The sequence below is a fragment of the Falco punctatus genome, assembly GCF_963210335.1.
Source record: "Falco punctatus genome assembly, chromosome: 17".
Taxonomy (NCBI): Eukaryota; Metazoa; Chordata; class Aves; order Falconiformes; family Falconidae; genus Falco; species Falco punctatus.
Window position 1 is genome coordinate 4,860,309 of NC_137597.1, and position 15,795 is coordinate 4,876,103.

The window sequence follows — 15,795 nt, forward strand, 5'->3', positions numbered from 1 at the left end:
CGTGCCAGCGTGCCGCTCTGCTCCCTGGCATTTCACATCCCCCCAGCCCTCTTCCTGCTTGTGCAGCTTTACTTTAGTATTTATTTTTCAAGCAAATTCCTGCTATTTACTTAAATAACTGGTTCTCCAGCTGCAGGATGCATGGGGTGGTTGGGGGACAGGGAATAGGGACCCCAGGAGGCTTGTGGGGGGCCGGGGGTGTACATGCACCCTCCCACGGCATTCTGGCTTATCCCAGCAACTGGCTCAGATTAGCTTTTCCTTCCCCTGCCCCCCCGCCCCCTGTGCTCTCCTGGCCCATCTGGCTCTCTCTTATTTATTGGTACGTATTTTCCAGGCTCTGATTCGCCTCTTCTACGAAGCCGCCGCTCTGCCCAGTTCTGATCTGCCGATGATATCACGGGCTTTGCTCTGCGAGGGTCTAATTTGGTGCCCGGGATGCAGGCTTGCTTCCCTCGTATAAATATTGCCTTTCGGTCTTCTGTGTCTCTCCCGCTCTCCCTCCCTCCCTTTAATTAGACTTCTTACTGCATGGAACAGTTTGCAGTTATATATGGAAAACAGCCTACACTTTCCCAGGAGCGGGGCATGTCGGGAAGGGAAACGGGAGCAGCCGGCGCGCTCTCCCTGGGAGCTCGTGTGTTTTTCCTATCGCAGACACACTTTTGCCAGCTTTATTTTTTAACCCTTTGGGGTGGGGAGGGGGCTCACAGCCCCCCCCCCCCCCCCCCCCCCCTTGTTGCTTACTCTTTCCCTTCGCCTGGAAAATCTCCTCTCTGCTTGGACTTCCCAATGGAAAAATATGGATTTGCTGCCGCTGCGGTCTGGCGTGAGAGATACCTGCTAGCTGGGGTTGGAGAAGTTAGCTGGTGCCCAGCACGCTGTCCGTCTGGGATGTGATCCGGAGCGGGACTGCGTGGGAGCCCTCGGAGCCAAGACAGTCGGGACCTGCGGGTGCTGGACCCAGGGGCACCCATCCCACCACCCCCCTTGCTGGTGTGGCGAGGGTGTCGGGAGGGGCACTTCTGTCCCCAGCCCTACACTGTGTCCCCAGGGCTGCTGGGGTCAGGAGCTGAGCATTGGGTTGTCCATCCTGCTGTCTTAGCCCGCTCCCAGGGGCTGCTGTGGGGTGGCTGGACTTGCTGGGGTTCCCCTACAGCCCATCTCAGCTTTGAGGGACCCCCTGCTCACCAGGCGGGCCGTGCCACCCAGCAAGCCACCAACTTTCCCTGTGGTGTCAGACAAGCTCCACTTCCCCTGCCTCAGTTTCCCTTTGCTGTGAACAAGACGGGTGTTGGGTTTTTTTTGTTATTGCTGCTGTTTTGGTTCTTGCATGGGCTTTTTCTCTTCACCCAGTGGGGCAGGAGGCAGCAGCTCATCGCAGTGCTCTGGTGGAGAAGGTTAGTGCTGTGCTCACCCACATGCCTCCCTAGGTCTTGGGGTGCCCCAGAGGCTCAACCTCTCCTCCTGGCTTCCAGAAGCAGCAGATGCTTCTCCTAGGCGCTGCTGGGAGGAAGTGACGGGACCTATTTTAAGTCCCTGGGGATCTTCAGGGTAGGAATCCCCTGTCCCTATGTAATACTGCTAAAAATACCATGGCTGTACCCGTGTGTCCTGGCCGATAGCTCGCTTGGTCTGTGGGTGTTGTTTTGCTTGTGAGACTCCCTTGTACTCTGTAGGTCGGTTCCTGCCTGCTGGTTTTTACTTATTTTAAGCTAAGCGGTTCCTCTACTTCCTGAATAGGATGTAGAAAGGTGGGAGTCAGGACTGCCGGAACCTCTTCCGGGCTCAGGGGCTGGGCGAGGGCTGATGCTGCGCTCAGGTGTGTTGCTACCTCAGTTTCCCTATCTGTGAAAGATGGAGGGATGTGTGGGGAGCAGAGTCCTGCTCCTGCCAGAAAGCTGCTCATAGGCTGCCCCATCCAATGGGCATCCATCTGCCGGAGTGGTGGGGATGGCTGAACACACCGGGGCAGGGTTGAGCTGTCTGGAGCATCCCTGCCTGTCCCCTCACTCCCCTGAGCGGCACGGTGCCAGGCTGGCAGCAAGGGCTGCGGGTGAGCTGGGTCGGGCTCCATGCTGCCTGAGCTCCTACCCAAGTGCCAGCATCCAGCTGTGCCCCTGCCCCAGGGACCGCTCGTGAGGTCTCCGGAGCAGAGAGCACCCGTCGCTCTCGGCAGGGCTCTCAGCTCCCCGTTTTGCTTTCTGCACGAGTCATTGGGTTTAATCCTGTCCTTGTGGCCCGTTCCCTCTCCTCCAGACGCCTGGCTGGTGCGGACAGCTGCTCCAAGGCGTACTCTGTGCATCAGCACTTCTGCTCCGCCGGGGCCGGCTGGGAGAGCCCCAGCATCCGTGTGCTGGGTGGGAGCCAGGCGAAGCTGTGCGCGGACGGAGTGTTTGCCTGGGGATGGGATCCCCAGCTGCCCGCCCCGATAGGATTGTTTGTTGGGTGCCATCTCCCTTCTGCAGCGGGGTGCTGAGGCTGGCAGGCATCCAGGCGTGCCGTGAACTGGGAGGATCCAGGTCGGTCTGAGCGCAAGGTTGGGATGCGACCGTTGGCTTGGCGTCCATCCTGGGGGCAGCCTGGCTGAGTCGGTGGTGCCGCAAGAAGAGTTTGAGAGACAGAGCCCCAGGTGTGCTTTGTTGCCTTATTTTTATCGTCAGTTTTTGCTCCCTGGTTTTGAAATAGCCTAAATGCCAAACCTTTCCCTACGTTTCTTTGGACCTGCTCATTTGCTCGAGGCTGTAAAACAGCACTGAGATAAGCCCAGGACCAGGTCGGTGGCAGGGTTGAAGTGCGGGACAAAAGGTCAACCCTGCGAGTGGAGCGCTGGGGGGGAGCAGGGGGGAGCTGCCTGCCCCCAGACACCTCTGCACCACAGCGTTGCAGAACAGGTTCAACTGGAGGGGGGGAAAAAAAATAAGAGCAGGATTAAAGAGTTGCCCAACGTGTGCCGGCTGATGCCTTACTGCCCGGCAGCAGGTGCCCGGTGCCAGTTGTACTCCCAGGCTGGGAGGAACCTGTTTCCCAGTGCTGAGTGGGAGGGAGAAGAGGAGGATGAAACCTCATGCTGGGGTCCAGTGCAGCCCCCCAGTTTGGCAGCACTGGGCCACCCTGGGGCTCTGCACCACGCCAGCTCCCCGGTTTTTGGCGAGGTGCCTGGTGGTGGGAGGGGATGCTGTGCCCCTCTTGATGGCTCCAGGGCTGCAGGTATTTGCTGCTGCAGGAGAGGCTGGGGTTTGCTTTCTGCGTACTTCTGCATTCCTCGGCCGGCTGTGCTACCTTGTAAAGCACAAAAGAATAATGAGAGGAGCTGGGGTGATTTAGTGCAGGCGCCGGGAGAGAAATACCAAGGCCTTAGATGGAAACATTCCCCTTGACAGCTCGCCTGGAGACTCCCTCCTTTTTCTTTTTCTTTTTTTTTCCACACCCCCCCCCCCCCTCGAAATTCCTGGACGCTGCACCCTGCAGCATGGGGAAGCCCAGGGGCTCGGGCAGATTCCTAAGGCGGATTCCTGAGACTCTGGCAGCAGCTGCGCTGGTGGCTTTTGCACATGGATGGATCATGCTGGGGCAGCGGGAGCCAGGTCTGCCCTGGCCCTTGGGCTGGCAGCGGGCTCCTGGCAGCAGGTTTTGGAGAGCCACGTCATGGATCGCTGTATCCGTGCTTGTTCCACGCCTCCGCAGCTCGCCTGGTGCTCTCCTGCCTCCAGCCTCTTCCCTGCCTTTCGCAAGAGCTAATTGCTGCCTTGGGCATGCAGAAAAACCCAACAGTTTTCCTACCTTCGTTAACAGGAGGCAAAATACTAGCAAAAACGGAGCAGCGGCAGCTGTAATTAGTGGGCTGACGGCAACCGCTTGCGTTCTCTGTGGAGCGGCCTGCGAAGAGGGATGCACTTTTGGAGAAGGTCGCCTCTGCCTGCCTTTCACTTGTGCTTTGCCCATGACCTTGGCCTGTGACGTGTGGCTCAGAGCTGCCATCCCTCCTCTCGGTCCCCGCAGCCTGGCGGGAGGCAGGAGAGGAGGAGGATGGTGTGATGTAACGCTGCTCTGGGTGGGATGATGCTCTGGTTTCTTCCCCATCCGTGGTCACTTCAGTGCGGGTGTTCGTGCGTTGCCCACCCTGAGTGGGGACGAGCGTGCAAATCCGGCCGAGGGGTGACAGCTGGTTTGGGGACATGAGCCCTGACTTGTGCACTTGCACGTGGCAGCCCTCAGCGCGTGCGCTGCTGTCGCTGTGCACGACGAGCACGCCATGTATGCTAGCTGCGCTCTTGGCACCCAAGCGAGCGTTCGCCCCGCTCCCCGGCAGCAGGGATGCATGTGGCTCTGCAGAGGTGTGTGGGAGAAATACTACAGGCTCTGCCGTCCCGTGGGCTGGTGCAATTCATGCTGTGGCGGCAGGGGAGGGCTGGTGACGGTGACATCTCAGGGCCAGCAGCTCCTTCCCGCGCCTCTGACGACGCGTGTCACTCGGAGCCAGCAGTACACGTGGCCTACAGTAACCGGGTGCTTTTTGTGTCTGTGTCCCCACCCTCGTGTCACCTCCGGCGTCCCAGCTCGCAGACGGTGAGGTGCGTAGGAGTTGGCACCGCGTGGGAGTTTGGGAAGTTTTAACTCGCTGTGTTGCGGAGCTGCTGCTGTGCCTGTGGGGCCAGTGGTTCCACCACAGGGATGCGGGAGAAGATGCTGCCTTTCCCGGGGGGGGGTGGGGGTGGGCTGCCGGTGGGTTAATGTAGGAGAAACCCTGAGGTCCTGGCTGCAGCAGATCTCCCCTGGAGCCGGTGTTCCTGGGCTGCAGCATCAGCCCTGCGCTGTGGACCGAGTCGCTTCTGCACTGTGACTCAGTTTCCCCATCACGGTGTTGCTACCCCGAGGTCTGTCGGGGCAGTATGAGGCCCCGGGGCTTCCTGGGCGTTTGCTGGCTCCTTTTGCGACTGCAATGCCTTGGAGGGAGGGGCATGTTTAGTCCCCTCACTCTTGCAAGATGAAGTCTGGGAGCTTCTTACCCCTCTGCCTGGCAAGGGAAATGAGAGGGTCTTGCCGTTGCTGGGGTTTCCCCCACCTCAGGATTTTGGCTCTTGTGTTTACCCGTCCCCACGTGCAGCACCCTGGGATGTGGTGGCTGTGGGGTGGGTGTCGCTGGGGTGGGTGTCGCTGGGGGTTCCCCGCTGGTGGGCTCTGGGGAGGGAAATGCCCCCGTCCCCTCCCTTGGGGCAGCACGCAGCCCGCCCCAGGCAGCGCGCTGGGGCGAAGGAAGCGGATGCCGTCCACCGCAGCGGGAGGAAGCGTTGGCGAGGAGGTAACGTCCCGTGGGCGATGCACCAGGGGAGCCCCAGCAGGGGATGAAGTCTGGTTTTGGCATGCAGGGCCCAGGGGAAGGAGCAAGGAGAGGTGGACGCCAGTGTTACTGGGGGAGAGGGGACAGATCCTGCTCCATTGCTGCACAGGTGCCAGCGCAGGATGCTGTGAGTGGAACTTGTGCCTGGACAGGTCTGTCCGGGGTGCTTCAGGCTGACTTTGTACCCCCCTTGCCTCTTGCACCCTCCCCTGCTTGGGGCACAGCCCCTCTTGTGGCATTGGCGTGGAAGGTGCAGGTTGCAGGTTTCCGCACAGTGACCTTCACTGCCCGCTCCAACGCCTGCCATCCTGCCCCTCATCCTTGACTACAGGCGAGTGTTGGGAGAAGCACTTGGTCCGAAGGGTGCAAATCCTCCGTGGGATGCAGCAGGGGGCTGCGGGCTGCACCCATGCCCCTCAGGAACTGGCTTTGCCCCCCAGAGCATGCGCTTTGCCACCATGAGTCACAGACTCAGCCCCTTCCACACATTTCTCTCCCCAGAAGGTGATAACATCCGGTAGCTCCTGAGCATCCCCTCTGGGTGCCCTCCCCGGGCAGCCCGGCATGGCATGGGAGCGGTTAAGCGTGCGGCCAAGGCTTGCCATGGGTGTTGCTGGGAAGGAGCAAGCCTGCACGCTGCTATCTGCACATTTCCATTTGGTGAGTGTGCAGGGGAGGGGCCCTGATCCCCCACAGGCCCCCCCTGCTTCATGGGGGGAGATGGGGGCTCTGCTGCAGCACAGGGTGGGAGTTGGAGAACTTGGGGGCTGGGGATGGGGGGTGTCACTGATCAGAATCCATCAAGTGTTGGTATCGCTGTGGCCTGGGGACCACTTGTTGCTCGTTGCTCTGGGTGCATCGCTTCATCTCGCATCGCTTCATCTCTTCATCTCCGTTGTGCCTCTGGCAGATGGACCCGACTCAGCCCCAGCAGGCACCGGGGTGGGGAGTTGTGCCCCCCCTGTGCTCCCCACACCTGCCAAGCAGAGCGTGCCCAAGGCTTTCATCTGTTGAAACCGGGCAGGGTGTGTTGTACAAAGGTCCTGGCACAGGGAGCCCCACGTGCTCCCAAGCATCTCCCTGCACACCTGCCCCTTCCCCACTGCGAGGGGCAGCAGTGTCTGCCTGGGGGTGTCCCTTCGCCTCCTGGATCACCCTCCACCAGCGAAAGCACTTAAAATATCTCTTACCGGTGATTTTCTCAGCAGTTGTAGCCGTTCCAGCAGCTTTTCATCTTCCTCTCCCCTTAGAGCATCACTCCCACATGGGACCACAGCTCCCAGCAGCTGGTGGTGGGCGCTGAGCGGTGGTGAGGTCCATGCAGTGGGGAGGAGAGCTGGGAGAGCTGTGCAGTCTTTCCCAGGACACTGACAGGCAGAGAAAGGTGCTTCAAGCCTAATTTTCTTCTTTAATTGGCTACTTTGGCTTTTGGAGCCCATGTGTCCGTCTGCAGGGTCGGTCTTTCTGTGGGGCTGTGCTCCAGGGCTCAGCACTGCCTCTCCACTGGGGACAGAGCTCAGCTTTTAATTTCCAAAGAGAAAAAAATCTTAAACCCGGGCCAGGAAGGGTAATTTTGGGGGTTTGGTGGTGGTTTGTTGGGGTTTTTTTTTTCCTCCCCATTTGGCAACATAAACAGCATCCCCGACAGCTTTACATTGAGTTTGCCATGGCAACCTACAGCAGCCAAGTGTTTCCAATACCCCATTCCCGAAAAGGGGAGTTGAAGCCCGGCGGGTGCTGCCTGAGGGGCAGCATGTGGGGCTGGGATGTGGGCAGCCTCTGTGCCGATGCAGCCAAGCAGATGCTCAGGGAAGGTGATAAACTTTGATCCAAATGGCCTGAGTTTTGCTCGATGGGGCTGATCTTGCCTGGCCGAGCTGCCCTGCCAGCCTGGTGAGGGTTATGTCTCTGGGCAGGGGAGACACTGGCTGGTGTTGCTTTTCCTCGGCACGGTGCTTTCTGCCCTGGATGGTGGGAGATAGCCAGGTTGGAGCGAGATGCAGGAGGAGCTGAGCTGGGGCATAGATTTCCCCTTCCTTCTTGGGGGGAAAAAAACCAAACAACACCTGAGCGTGGTCAGGGCTTGCTCCATCACTGGTCATTGGACGCGGTGGTGCTCACGTCTGCCTGCCAGGGTGCAGTCCAAGTGCACTGAGCTGAGCAGGCAGGATTTGTGCACGGCAGCCCAGCAATAGCTGTTCAGGCGGCAGCCGCAGGCTGGCGTGTACCGGGCGACTGGTGCTGCGGGCTGTGCCGCCAGCATCACAGCGAGACTGCTCGTGGCTTGGCTGAAGGTGTCACCTGTGACGTGTTTGGCTAATTATTTATTTTCTTCTCTGTCTCTGAGCAGCCCACTTTCCTCTCCCCCATGCTTAAAAGCCAGTGGAGCCCTTTGCTTGTGCCAGCGGCTGCTCTGCTGCCCGGGGTGGGCACGGACGGAGGGCTGCTCCGGCCCCGGCGCTGGCCCAGCCAGGACGAAGGTGTAATGCAGCCGTTTATTATTCTGGGCAGGTTTGTCTGCAGCACCGCATCAGCTTTGCTGCTCCTCGCCAGCCGCTCCCTCCTTCCCAGAGCATGCACGTTCCTTCCCCCAGCTCACACCCTGGCCCACGGGTCGAGAGGGTCCATGTCCTTCACTGTTGCCACCCCCAAACTCCTCCTTGTCTGCAGCTACACTAGTCCTGCTCGGAGATGCTGTCTGGGAGGTGACACAGCGTTGCTGGCAGCTCAGGGGGTCCTGGGCAGCTGGGGTCCTGCTCGGGCTCTCCCACCTGGGCTGGTCTTTCCTGCCCTGTGTGCCAAGGGGACTCTTCGGGGAGCGCTTCTTCCTCTCCAGTGCCTGGGGGGGTCTGGAAATGAGTTATTAGAGTGAGGGACAGCTTGCTGAATGCTGCTGGAGTCATTAGGAGCTCCTTAGAGCACGTGTCCTGAGCACAGCTCTCTGCTTGCCTGGGATGGATCCTTCCCAGCCTGGCCAAGGAGCACGGGAGCCTGTGCTGTGCCGGTGGGATGGGGCAGAGCCGGGCCAGGAATGGGTCTCTGTCCCCAACCTGAGGCTGGAGGAGGATGCTCAGAGCAGGAGCCTTCCCCTGCCATGGTCCTTCCTTTCTTCTGCGAGTCCCCAGGGCGGGCGCTGCTGGAGGGAAGAAGCCTCGCACCTGGGCACAGGCTGATGATGATCGGTGCCCAGTGGGCTCCTTCAGGGGTAATTACGGACTAGGCCATTACAGCATTAATTAACTGTCTTTCTCTTAACCTCTGAGCTCACCTCAGAAGATCTTAGTTGCTATGAAAGAGGAAAAAATATCAATGTGTTGAGGTAGGGGGAATTATCTATTTTTTTTGTCTTGATTGGCAGGAGTCTGCTTAATTGGAGTTGCCATCTCCTACCCCCTGCTGCCGGCAGCTTTCATGCCTTTAAATGATGGATGAGCTCAGGTCCACAAGGAGCCACTGGGTGACCAGGCTGGGCATGGGCAAAGATGCTGGGGCAAGGATGCTGGTAACCCCAGCTGGTGATCTCTGCTTTCTGGGGCAGCAGCAGCGCTCTGCCCTGAGGGTGCAAGTTTGGATACCCCAGGAGCCGCCGTGCTGAGGGGAGCACGTCCCCGTGCTGCCCATCCTTTGCTGCCTGCAGCTGGTGGACAGGACCCTCCCAGGGTGGTGGTATCGCTGGTGTCCCCGAGCTTCGGTTGGTGCCTGTTGCATCCTGATAATGCTGAGAGCCACCCAGGGTGTTGCTGGTGGGGAGGGGAGCTGCTCGCAGGGGCCAGGCCCTGGGTCAGATGTGTGGGGAGGGGTTTGCTTTGTTGGGGTCTTGCTGCCCCAGGGGTTGCAAAGCTGGCGTGACTGGGGCTGGAATCAGGGTTGCTTGCTGTGGCATGGTGCTGGGATGGCCCTGTGATGGGCTGGTGCCTGCCTGTTGGGTTTGGGAGGGCTGGTGCACCCCATGCGCTCCTGGGAAGCAGCGGTGGGTGCTTTCCCTCCTACCTCCCGTTCTCATCACGCCGTTTGGCTTCTCTGGCCACTTGTTCTGCCACCTCTGGACTTTTCTCTCAGTGCTGATGCTGCCTTAGTGGCCATTCTCCTGTTGTTACTCACTTATATTGCTCCAGGAAAGACTTATTTTCTCTCCATAAAGAGCCTCCCTTGCAGGCTCTTTGCGTCTGTAGTGCTGGAGAGGTGTCTGGGAGCATCGCTGCTGGCATCTGAGCTTGGGAGCAGAGCTGGAGGGCACTTGAAAGCCAGCCCTTTCCCCTTCTGGCCCATGCTGCTCTGCCTGCTCCCTCTGTGTCCCTAGCTGTCCCTAATGCCCATCCTCTCCACCCAGGATGCCAGTGGGGGACCCCAGACCCCAAACCCGCAGGGAAAGGGGAAGCTGCATGATGCTGATAGTCTCTGCCTGGCTGCAGCGCTTGGGTCTTGCGGCTTGAAGTGGTTTTGGAGCTCACCTGCCCTCGCTGGCAGGGCTGGGGTGTCACCTGGCTTGGGGCTTTGAGAGCCAAGGCTGAGAGCCTGCTCGCTGCCTGTGGGGGGACAGAGGGCTTCCTGAGACGTGGCCTGAAAGGTTGTTAATGCAAAAGCCATTTTATTTTAGAGGAAAATGCAGGTTTTAGTAGCTTCTCTGGTTCCTGCCTTGTCTCTCCGCTGATGAGAAGTCTGCTGGGTGCTGCAAGCCCTCTTCCATCGGCACCAGCTAGCTCAGCGGGATGCTCCCACTTACCTGTTGGCAGTGTGGGAAGCTGGTGCTCCCGCCCCGGGACGGCAGCCTGCAGAGGAAGCAGCTGTTTTCCACTGCTGAGATGTATTTTTAACCCAAACTGAATGGGAGCACTTTTTCTGGGCTGGGCAGCTGGGGGTTGAGCGAAGAACCACCTGGGCGCCCTTCCTGCCCGGCCTCGCGCGCTGTTGGAGCTGCTGCTGCCAGTTTTCCTTGCGGCATGGCCGAGCGCCTGTGAAACGCGCCCCGATTCATGCCGAACCTGTCTGAGCTCCCTCCGAGGTGAACTTGGGCTCACCCAGGTTTTTCGGTCGAGTCGTGCTGATTCCCAGGGCTGGCTCACGTTATTTCTGGCGGGTACCCACCCTTGGGTACCATTGCTCCCACTCACCCATCCCGCGGGGCGCGTGCCTTTATTAGTAGGCCTCCTAATGCTGATATTTTTGTTTCCCATCCTTGTTTTTGCAGCTCCAGTTGCTGTGGTATCCAGGGAGCCCTCCTCCTTCTGCGGGAGATGCACGCTGGTCGTTGCTAAGGTTGCCTCCGCGGTAACATGCACATCCTGTTTACACCTTTATCCGAAGAAGTTGGGCTCGGTTAGAGGCACCCGCTTCACCCGGGCAGCCCCCAGGGAAGGGGCCGTGCTGAGCATCCCCCAGCCGGACCCTCAAGGGTGGGTGCTGCAGGAGCCGCGAGCCGGCATCGCCGCCACTGCGCCGGCAAGATGACGAACAACGTGGCCGACCACCACCCCGGGAACTCGGTTGCTGAAGGCAACCATGAGGGGGACTTTGGGTGCTCCATGGTGGAGCTCAGGAACCTCATGGAGCTAAGAAGCGCCGAGGCGGTGGCCCGGCTCAATGACTCCTATGGCGGTGTGCAGAATGTCTGCAAGAGGTTGAAGACGTCGCCAGTTGAAGGTAAGTGACCATCTTGTGGTCTGCAAGGTGGGGGGCTGCCTGCTGGGGGCCGGCTGGTGCCTCTGGGCTGGAGCTGTGCGAGGTTCGAGCCAGTGGCTGCAGGGTGGTGGCTCAACTGTCGTGTGGCCGAGCTCAAAGTGCGGTCCCATCGCAGCAGGCATCCGTCGCAAGCCTTGTGGGAGATGGCTCCCCCCATAAAATGATCATTTAAGGTAAAGAAGGAGGAAAAAGAAAAAGAAGCATCTTCCCTGAGGGTTCACCTGAAGCGTAGCCCAGAGCCCCACATCCCCTGGGAGGATGGAGTGGAAGCGGGATGCAGGCAGGAGCAAGGAGCTGATGGGGCATAAAGGAGTGCGGGGGGGGGGCTCCTCTGCAGCCCAGCTGCCACCCCGCAGGTCGGCACCAGCCTTTCCCCTGTTTAATAATTTACAGTGTTAACGAACGGCAGGGCTGCACAGGGTGGGGCTGAAGGAGAGTGTAAAGGTTGGAGAGCGCTGGGGAGGCAGCCAGGCTGCATGGACCTCGCTTGCTGGGTGTTGGCATCTTGGACAAGGGATGGGCAGCGCGTCCCCGAAGGGCATCCATCACTGCTGGGGGTGGGCAGATGCACACGGGTCTCCCCCTGGTCTGTAGGGCTTCTTGAGCCACCGTGGGAGCTTAAAACTTGGTTGGGGGGCTTCTGAGTGTCACAGGTTTGAGCAGTGGCAGTGAGGCTTGCCTGCAGGTGCCGGGTCACTTCTGGGAGGCTTTGGTGGAAGGATGTCACCTGTCCTGCCCGTGGGCTGGGTTGGCCTTTGGGGCACCCCCTTATCGGTGAGCAGGGGCAGGCTCTGGGGCTGATGGCACGGGGTGGCCGTGAGCGCACAGCGATGCACCGCTTCCTTGGCGTTACAAGGGGGACGGGAGGAGAGACGCCCTGCTTACAGCACCGAGGGTTTACCTGGGGCTGGGAACAGCCCTGGCAGGATGCGGCCCCACAGTGGCTGTGTGGGATGGGGGACGTGGCTGTGCCTCAGCTCTGAGAACTTGTGGGTTATTATTAGTGCTGTAAACTGGGGATTAGCGTGTTTCCCAGCTGTGAGTGGGACCGGGAAGGGGAGACAATATCGGGATGTCATTAGAGAAGGGGGGGGGAAGTCCCGGTGGAAATACCAAGTCCAGGTCGCAAAACAATGTGTTTGGCCCTGCCAAACTGGGAAGGCGCTCCTTTGGGGGTGGGAGGAGAGGCGGGGGGTGGGGGGTGGGGGGGGAGCAAACCTGAAAGGCTCTGCCTTGGCCCAGTGGCTCTTGCTGAGGGTGAGGGTGAGGCACAGGGCTGCCCTTCAATCCTGAGTGCTGCTTCCAGGCACTGACTGGCATTGCTGCCTCTCATGCTCCCAGTGCATCCTTGCCTCACCCCCTTGCTCTGGAGGTGAGCTTTGTTGCCTGTCCCAAACGCCATCCTGTTGAGATCAGAGAGCAAAGAAAGGTTATTTCCTATAGGTTGGGATTTTTAGGAAAAGCAAAAACCCAAGGCAGCCTGTGGCACCTCCGTGCAATCCCATCGGAGTGGGATGTTTGGTTCGTGCTCTGCCAGGGTCACCTTTCTGCGGGTGGCAGCCCCAGAGCCAAATGCACGGTGTGACACTGCCACGGTGCCCCAACCAGGGGAACCTGGGCAGGTCAGGAACCTGAAAGCAGAGACCGTGTCCCCTGCCTCTGTGTCCATGGGCAAAGCCTGGGAAATGGGGAGTGGGGTCCCCCGGTGGATGCTGGCCCTGGAGAGCACAGGGCAGCGCAGGTGAGCTTGGGCTGATTGCAGGTGGGATGTCCCAGCCGGGGCTTAGTGAGCGACAGGCAATCTGGGGAACACCAGCTGTGTCTCAGCATGTGTATTGTAGGGCTTTTTCCTTCTGGGAAGTCTTTTGCGGAATGCTGGGGCTGACTGGGAGCTGACCCTGCGCCCTGCTCTGCCTGCACACCCTGCTGAGCTGGCACCGGAGCTTTGCTGTGCCCATGGGCACGAGATGTGGCACCACCACCTGTGTGGGCACGGAGTGCGTGTCCCAGCCCCGTGATGTGGTAGGCAGCCCCGTGCAGATGTTTGTGCCCAGCCCTGTGCTCGTTATCCCGACAGGATGGTACAAAGCTCCAGCCCCATGTGGGCAGGGAGCACATGGCCATGTGCCCTTCTTGGGTGTCACCAGAGGAGGCTGCTGGCAAGCAGAGCCTGCCCACGGAGTCCTCCCAGACCTCCTGCCCCACCATAAAATACAGCAGCCTGTTGCGGGCAGCATCTGGAGCAGTTTGATCCCATCTGGGTGCCTGTGGCTCCTGCCCCTCAGTGCTGCCACATCTCCATGCTGCAGCATTGGCTGTCCTTGGTCGAGCCTGGCATTGTCCTTATGGGGTGGATGCTAGTCACAGTCCCCCCCGGGGGCTGTCTTCACCCCAGGATCCCTTGGGTGGTTTGTCCTCACAGAGTGGGTTCTCTGCATATGAATGTTTGTGCAGCGAGGGTCTCAGGGCAGGGGTCTGCTGGGACCTGCTGCTCTGGCCTTTGCCCTAATAAAAGGTGCCAGTGACCCCAACCCCTTAGGACCCCTCCCACAGGGGGTTGGTGGGGGGGGTGGCTCGCTGCCGGGCGCTGGCTTTCCACCACCTCCCTCAGTCCTGTCCTGGAGCCCGGTAGGGTGGGCAGGGGAGCGGGGTGGCGAAGCACAGGCAGCTTCAGTGAGTCACCCATTAGAGCATCGCCCTTCCCTGGTCTCCCCTGGGTGACAAATGTCAGCGAACACCGCCCTGAGTCACCCGCTGGCGATAGTGGATCCTGGGGCTGCCGCCTCCTTCCTGAGCTGGGGCAAGGAACCTGCTCCGGGTCTCCTGGAGCAAAGGCTTTGCCACCCAAAAGCAGCTTTCCCAGGCTGCAGTGTGTCCCTTCTAATGAGGGACTGGTGGCCACTCAGGGTTTTGTTCTCCTGCTGTCGCTTGTGGCCTCCATCCGAAATTTCTAACCCACTCCCGCACCCATCAGTCCCCGCAAACGCTCTGCGGTGGCCCCAGCCAGGGGTTTGCTGGCAGCCTGGAGCTGTGGGTACGTGCCTGGGGTGCGTACCCACACCCCTGCGTCAGCACCAATAAATTGAAAGCCCCCCTGACTCCCCCCCCAGTTGCCCCAGGAGGGCGAGGGGCAACTCTGGGGTCATGCCTGTGAGTGGGACATGGGCTTTGGAGGGACAGCCTCCTGTGCCCCGTGGCAGCATCCCACATCCTCGTGCGGGAGCACGTGTGTGCCGGGCATGCCTGCCCGCAGCACGCGCCGTGCCTCCCTGGCGCCGGCATGAGTCAAGCCACCCTGGTTAGCCATATTTTCCATCCATTCTGTCGGGCGGGGGAGACCCGTTGGGCGGGAATTAGGGCTGGGAGATCCCAGGATCCTGCTGCCTCATCACAGCTGGATCTTACTGCCTCGTCACAGCTGGGTGGGGACGCCCAGGCTGGGCTGCCAGGCATCCCCTCCCTGCAGCCTTGTGGGGTGTAGTCGCAGCACAAAGAGGGGTGTGCGGTGGGGGGAATGGGATTCATCCTGCTGTTTCCTTCTGGTTGGGATGACATGGAGCTGGCAGGTCCCTGAGTGGGAGGGCTTGGTCCCCCTGGGGGGGCATCGCTGCCAGGCTGCTCCAGGCACCGGGATGTGTCCAGGGCTGGGTGTTACAGCCGCCTGCCCGGTGCATCTCGGGAGCTGGCAGCAGCCCCACAGGCCATCTTAAGGTGGAGAGCAAGGGGGGCTCAGCACAGGGCTCGGTTAAGGTGGTGCTGAGCAGGGGAAGCTGCTCTCACCTTGGACCCCCATCAGCTTTTTAATGGCTTTGATGCAGGGGGTGACCGGGGGTGGGTAGCTTGAATTGCAGCCTCCCATCGCTGCGAAGGCTGCTGTGCTGCAGCCCCGAGGCAGGCTCCCTGCACTCCCCCCTCTCTGGGGTTGCTGCATGCAGGCAGCGGGGAGCAGCAGCTCAGGGCTGTCCTGCTCCTTTCCTTGCTCCCACCACCCCTTTTCGGCAGGACCAGCCCCGTGTCTCCTCCACCAGCTCCCTGCAGGAGCTGGCTTGGCCACACGGTCCCAGCCTCTGCGGCTGGAGCGTGTCCGTGGGGCTCGGCTGAGCTCGGAGACGTTCCTGCTGCGCCGAGTCGCTCTCTGCAGCGGCTGTTCCTCCGAGCTGGCAGGAGAAGAGGGATCAGGTGGCTCCGACAGCTCCGAGCGCCGCTCGCGGTGCCAGATTTATGGCTAATTTGATGCAGCATGTAAACAAGCCGGCCAGTGCCAACTGGCATTAACTGGCACTCGGGCGCTTCGTGAGGCTGCAGCACCGGGGAGAGGCTGCTCGGCATGCTGGCCCTGGCCCCCACGTGCTCTCCTGCCAGCAGCTCCGGCAGTGTCCTGTCCCACCAGCTGCATGTCCCCTGCCCCACGGGCAGCAGGAGCAAAGCCCTGCCTTGGCTCCCCCCCCCCCCCACCTGCATCTCGTGCCCCCTGCACGGGCAGGGAGCTGCTCCTTGCACTGGTCCCACTGGTGCTGCTGGGGGGCTGTGGGGCAGCGGCGGGGTTTGCCCTCATCTCTCTTTGTCCCCTCTCCAGGCCTGTCTGGGAACCCAACCGACCTGGAAAAGAGGCGGCAGGTCTTTGGCCAGAACTTCATTCCTCCCAAAAAGGCCAAGACGTTCCTGCAGTTAGTGTGGGAGGCACTCCAGGACGTCACACTGATCATCTTGGAAATCGCAGCCATAATCTCCTTGGGCCTGTCCTTCTACCACCCTCCGGGTGGTGACAATGAATG

The 15,795-nt window shown here is 60.5% G+C and overlaps 1 protein-coding gene across 5 annotated transcripts in view; it reads left to right on the top strand.

Annotated features, from left to right (window-relative positions):
- Positions 1–15,795, top strand: part of ATP2B4 (ATPase plasma membrane Ca2+ transporting 4) — a 51,785-nt gene that overhangs the window by 11,141 nt on the left and 24,849 nt on the right. For 4 of the 5 annotated variants that reach the window (XM_080367728.1, XM_080367727.1, XM_080367724.1 and 1 more), the window contains exons 2-3: positions 10,530–10,981; positions 15,597–15,794. In XM_080367728.1, coding sequence (XP_080223854.1) covers positions 10,786–10,981; positions 15,597–15,794 — 394 coding nt within the window. In that variant the 5' untranslated portion in view covers positions 10,530–10,785. Of the gene's footprint in view, positions 1–1,930; positions 4,575–10,529; positions 10,982–15,596; position 15,795 lie in introns of those variants that run through there. The other variant, XM_080367726.1, reaches the window with a different exon arrangement.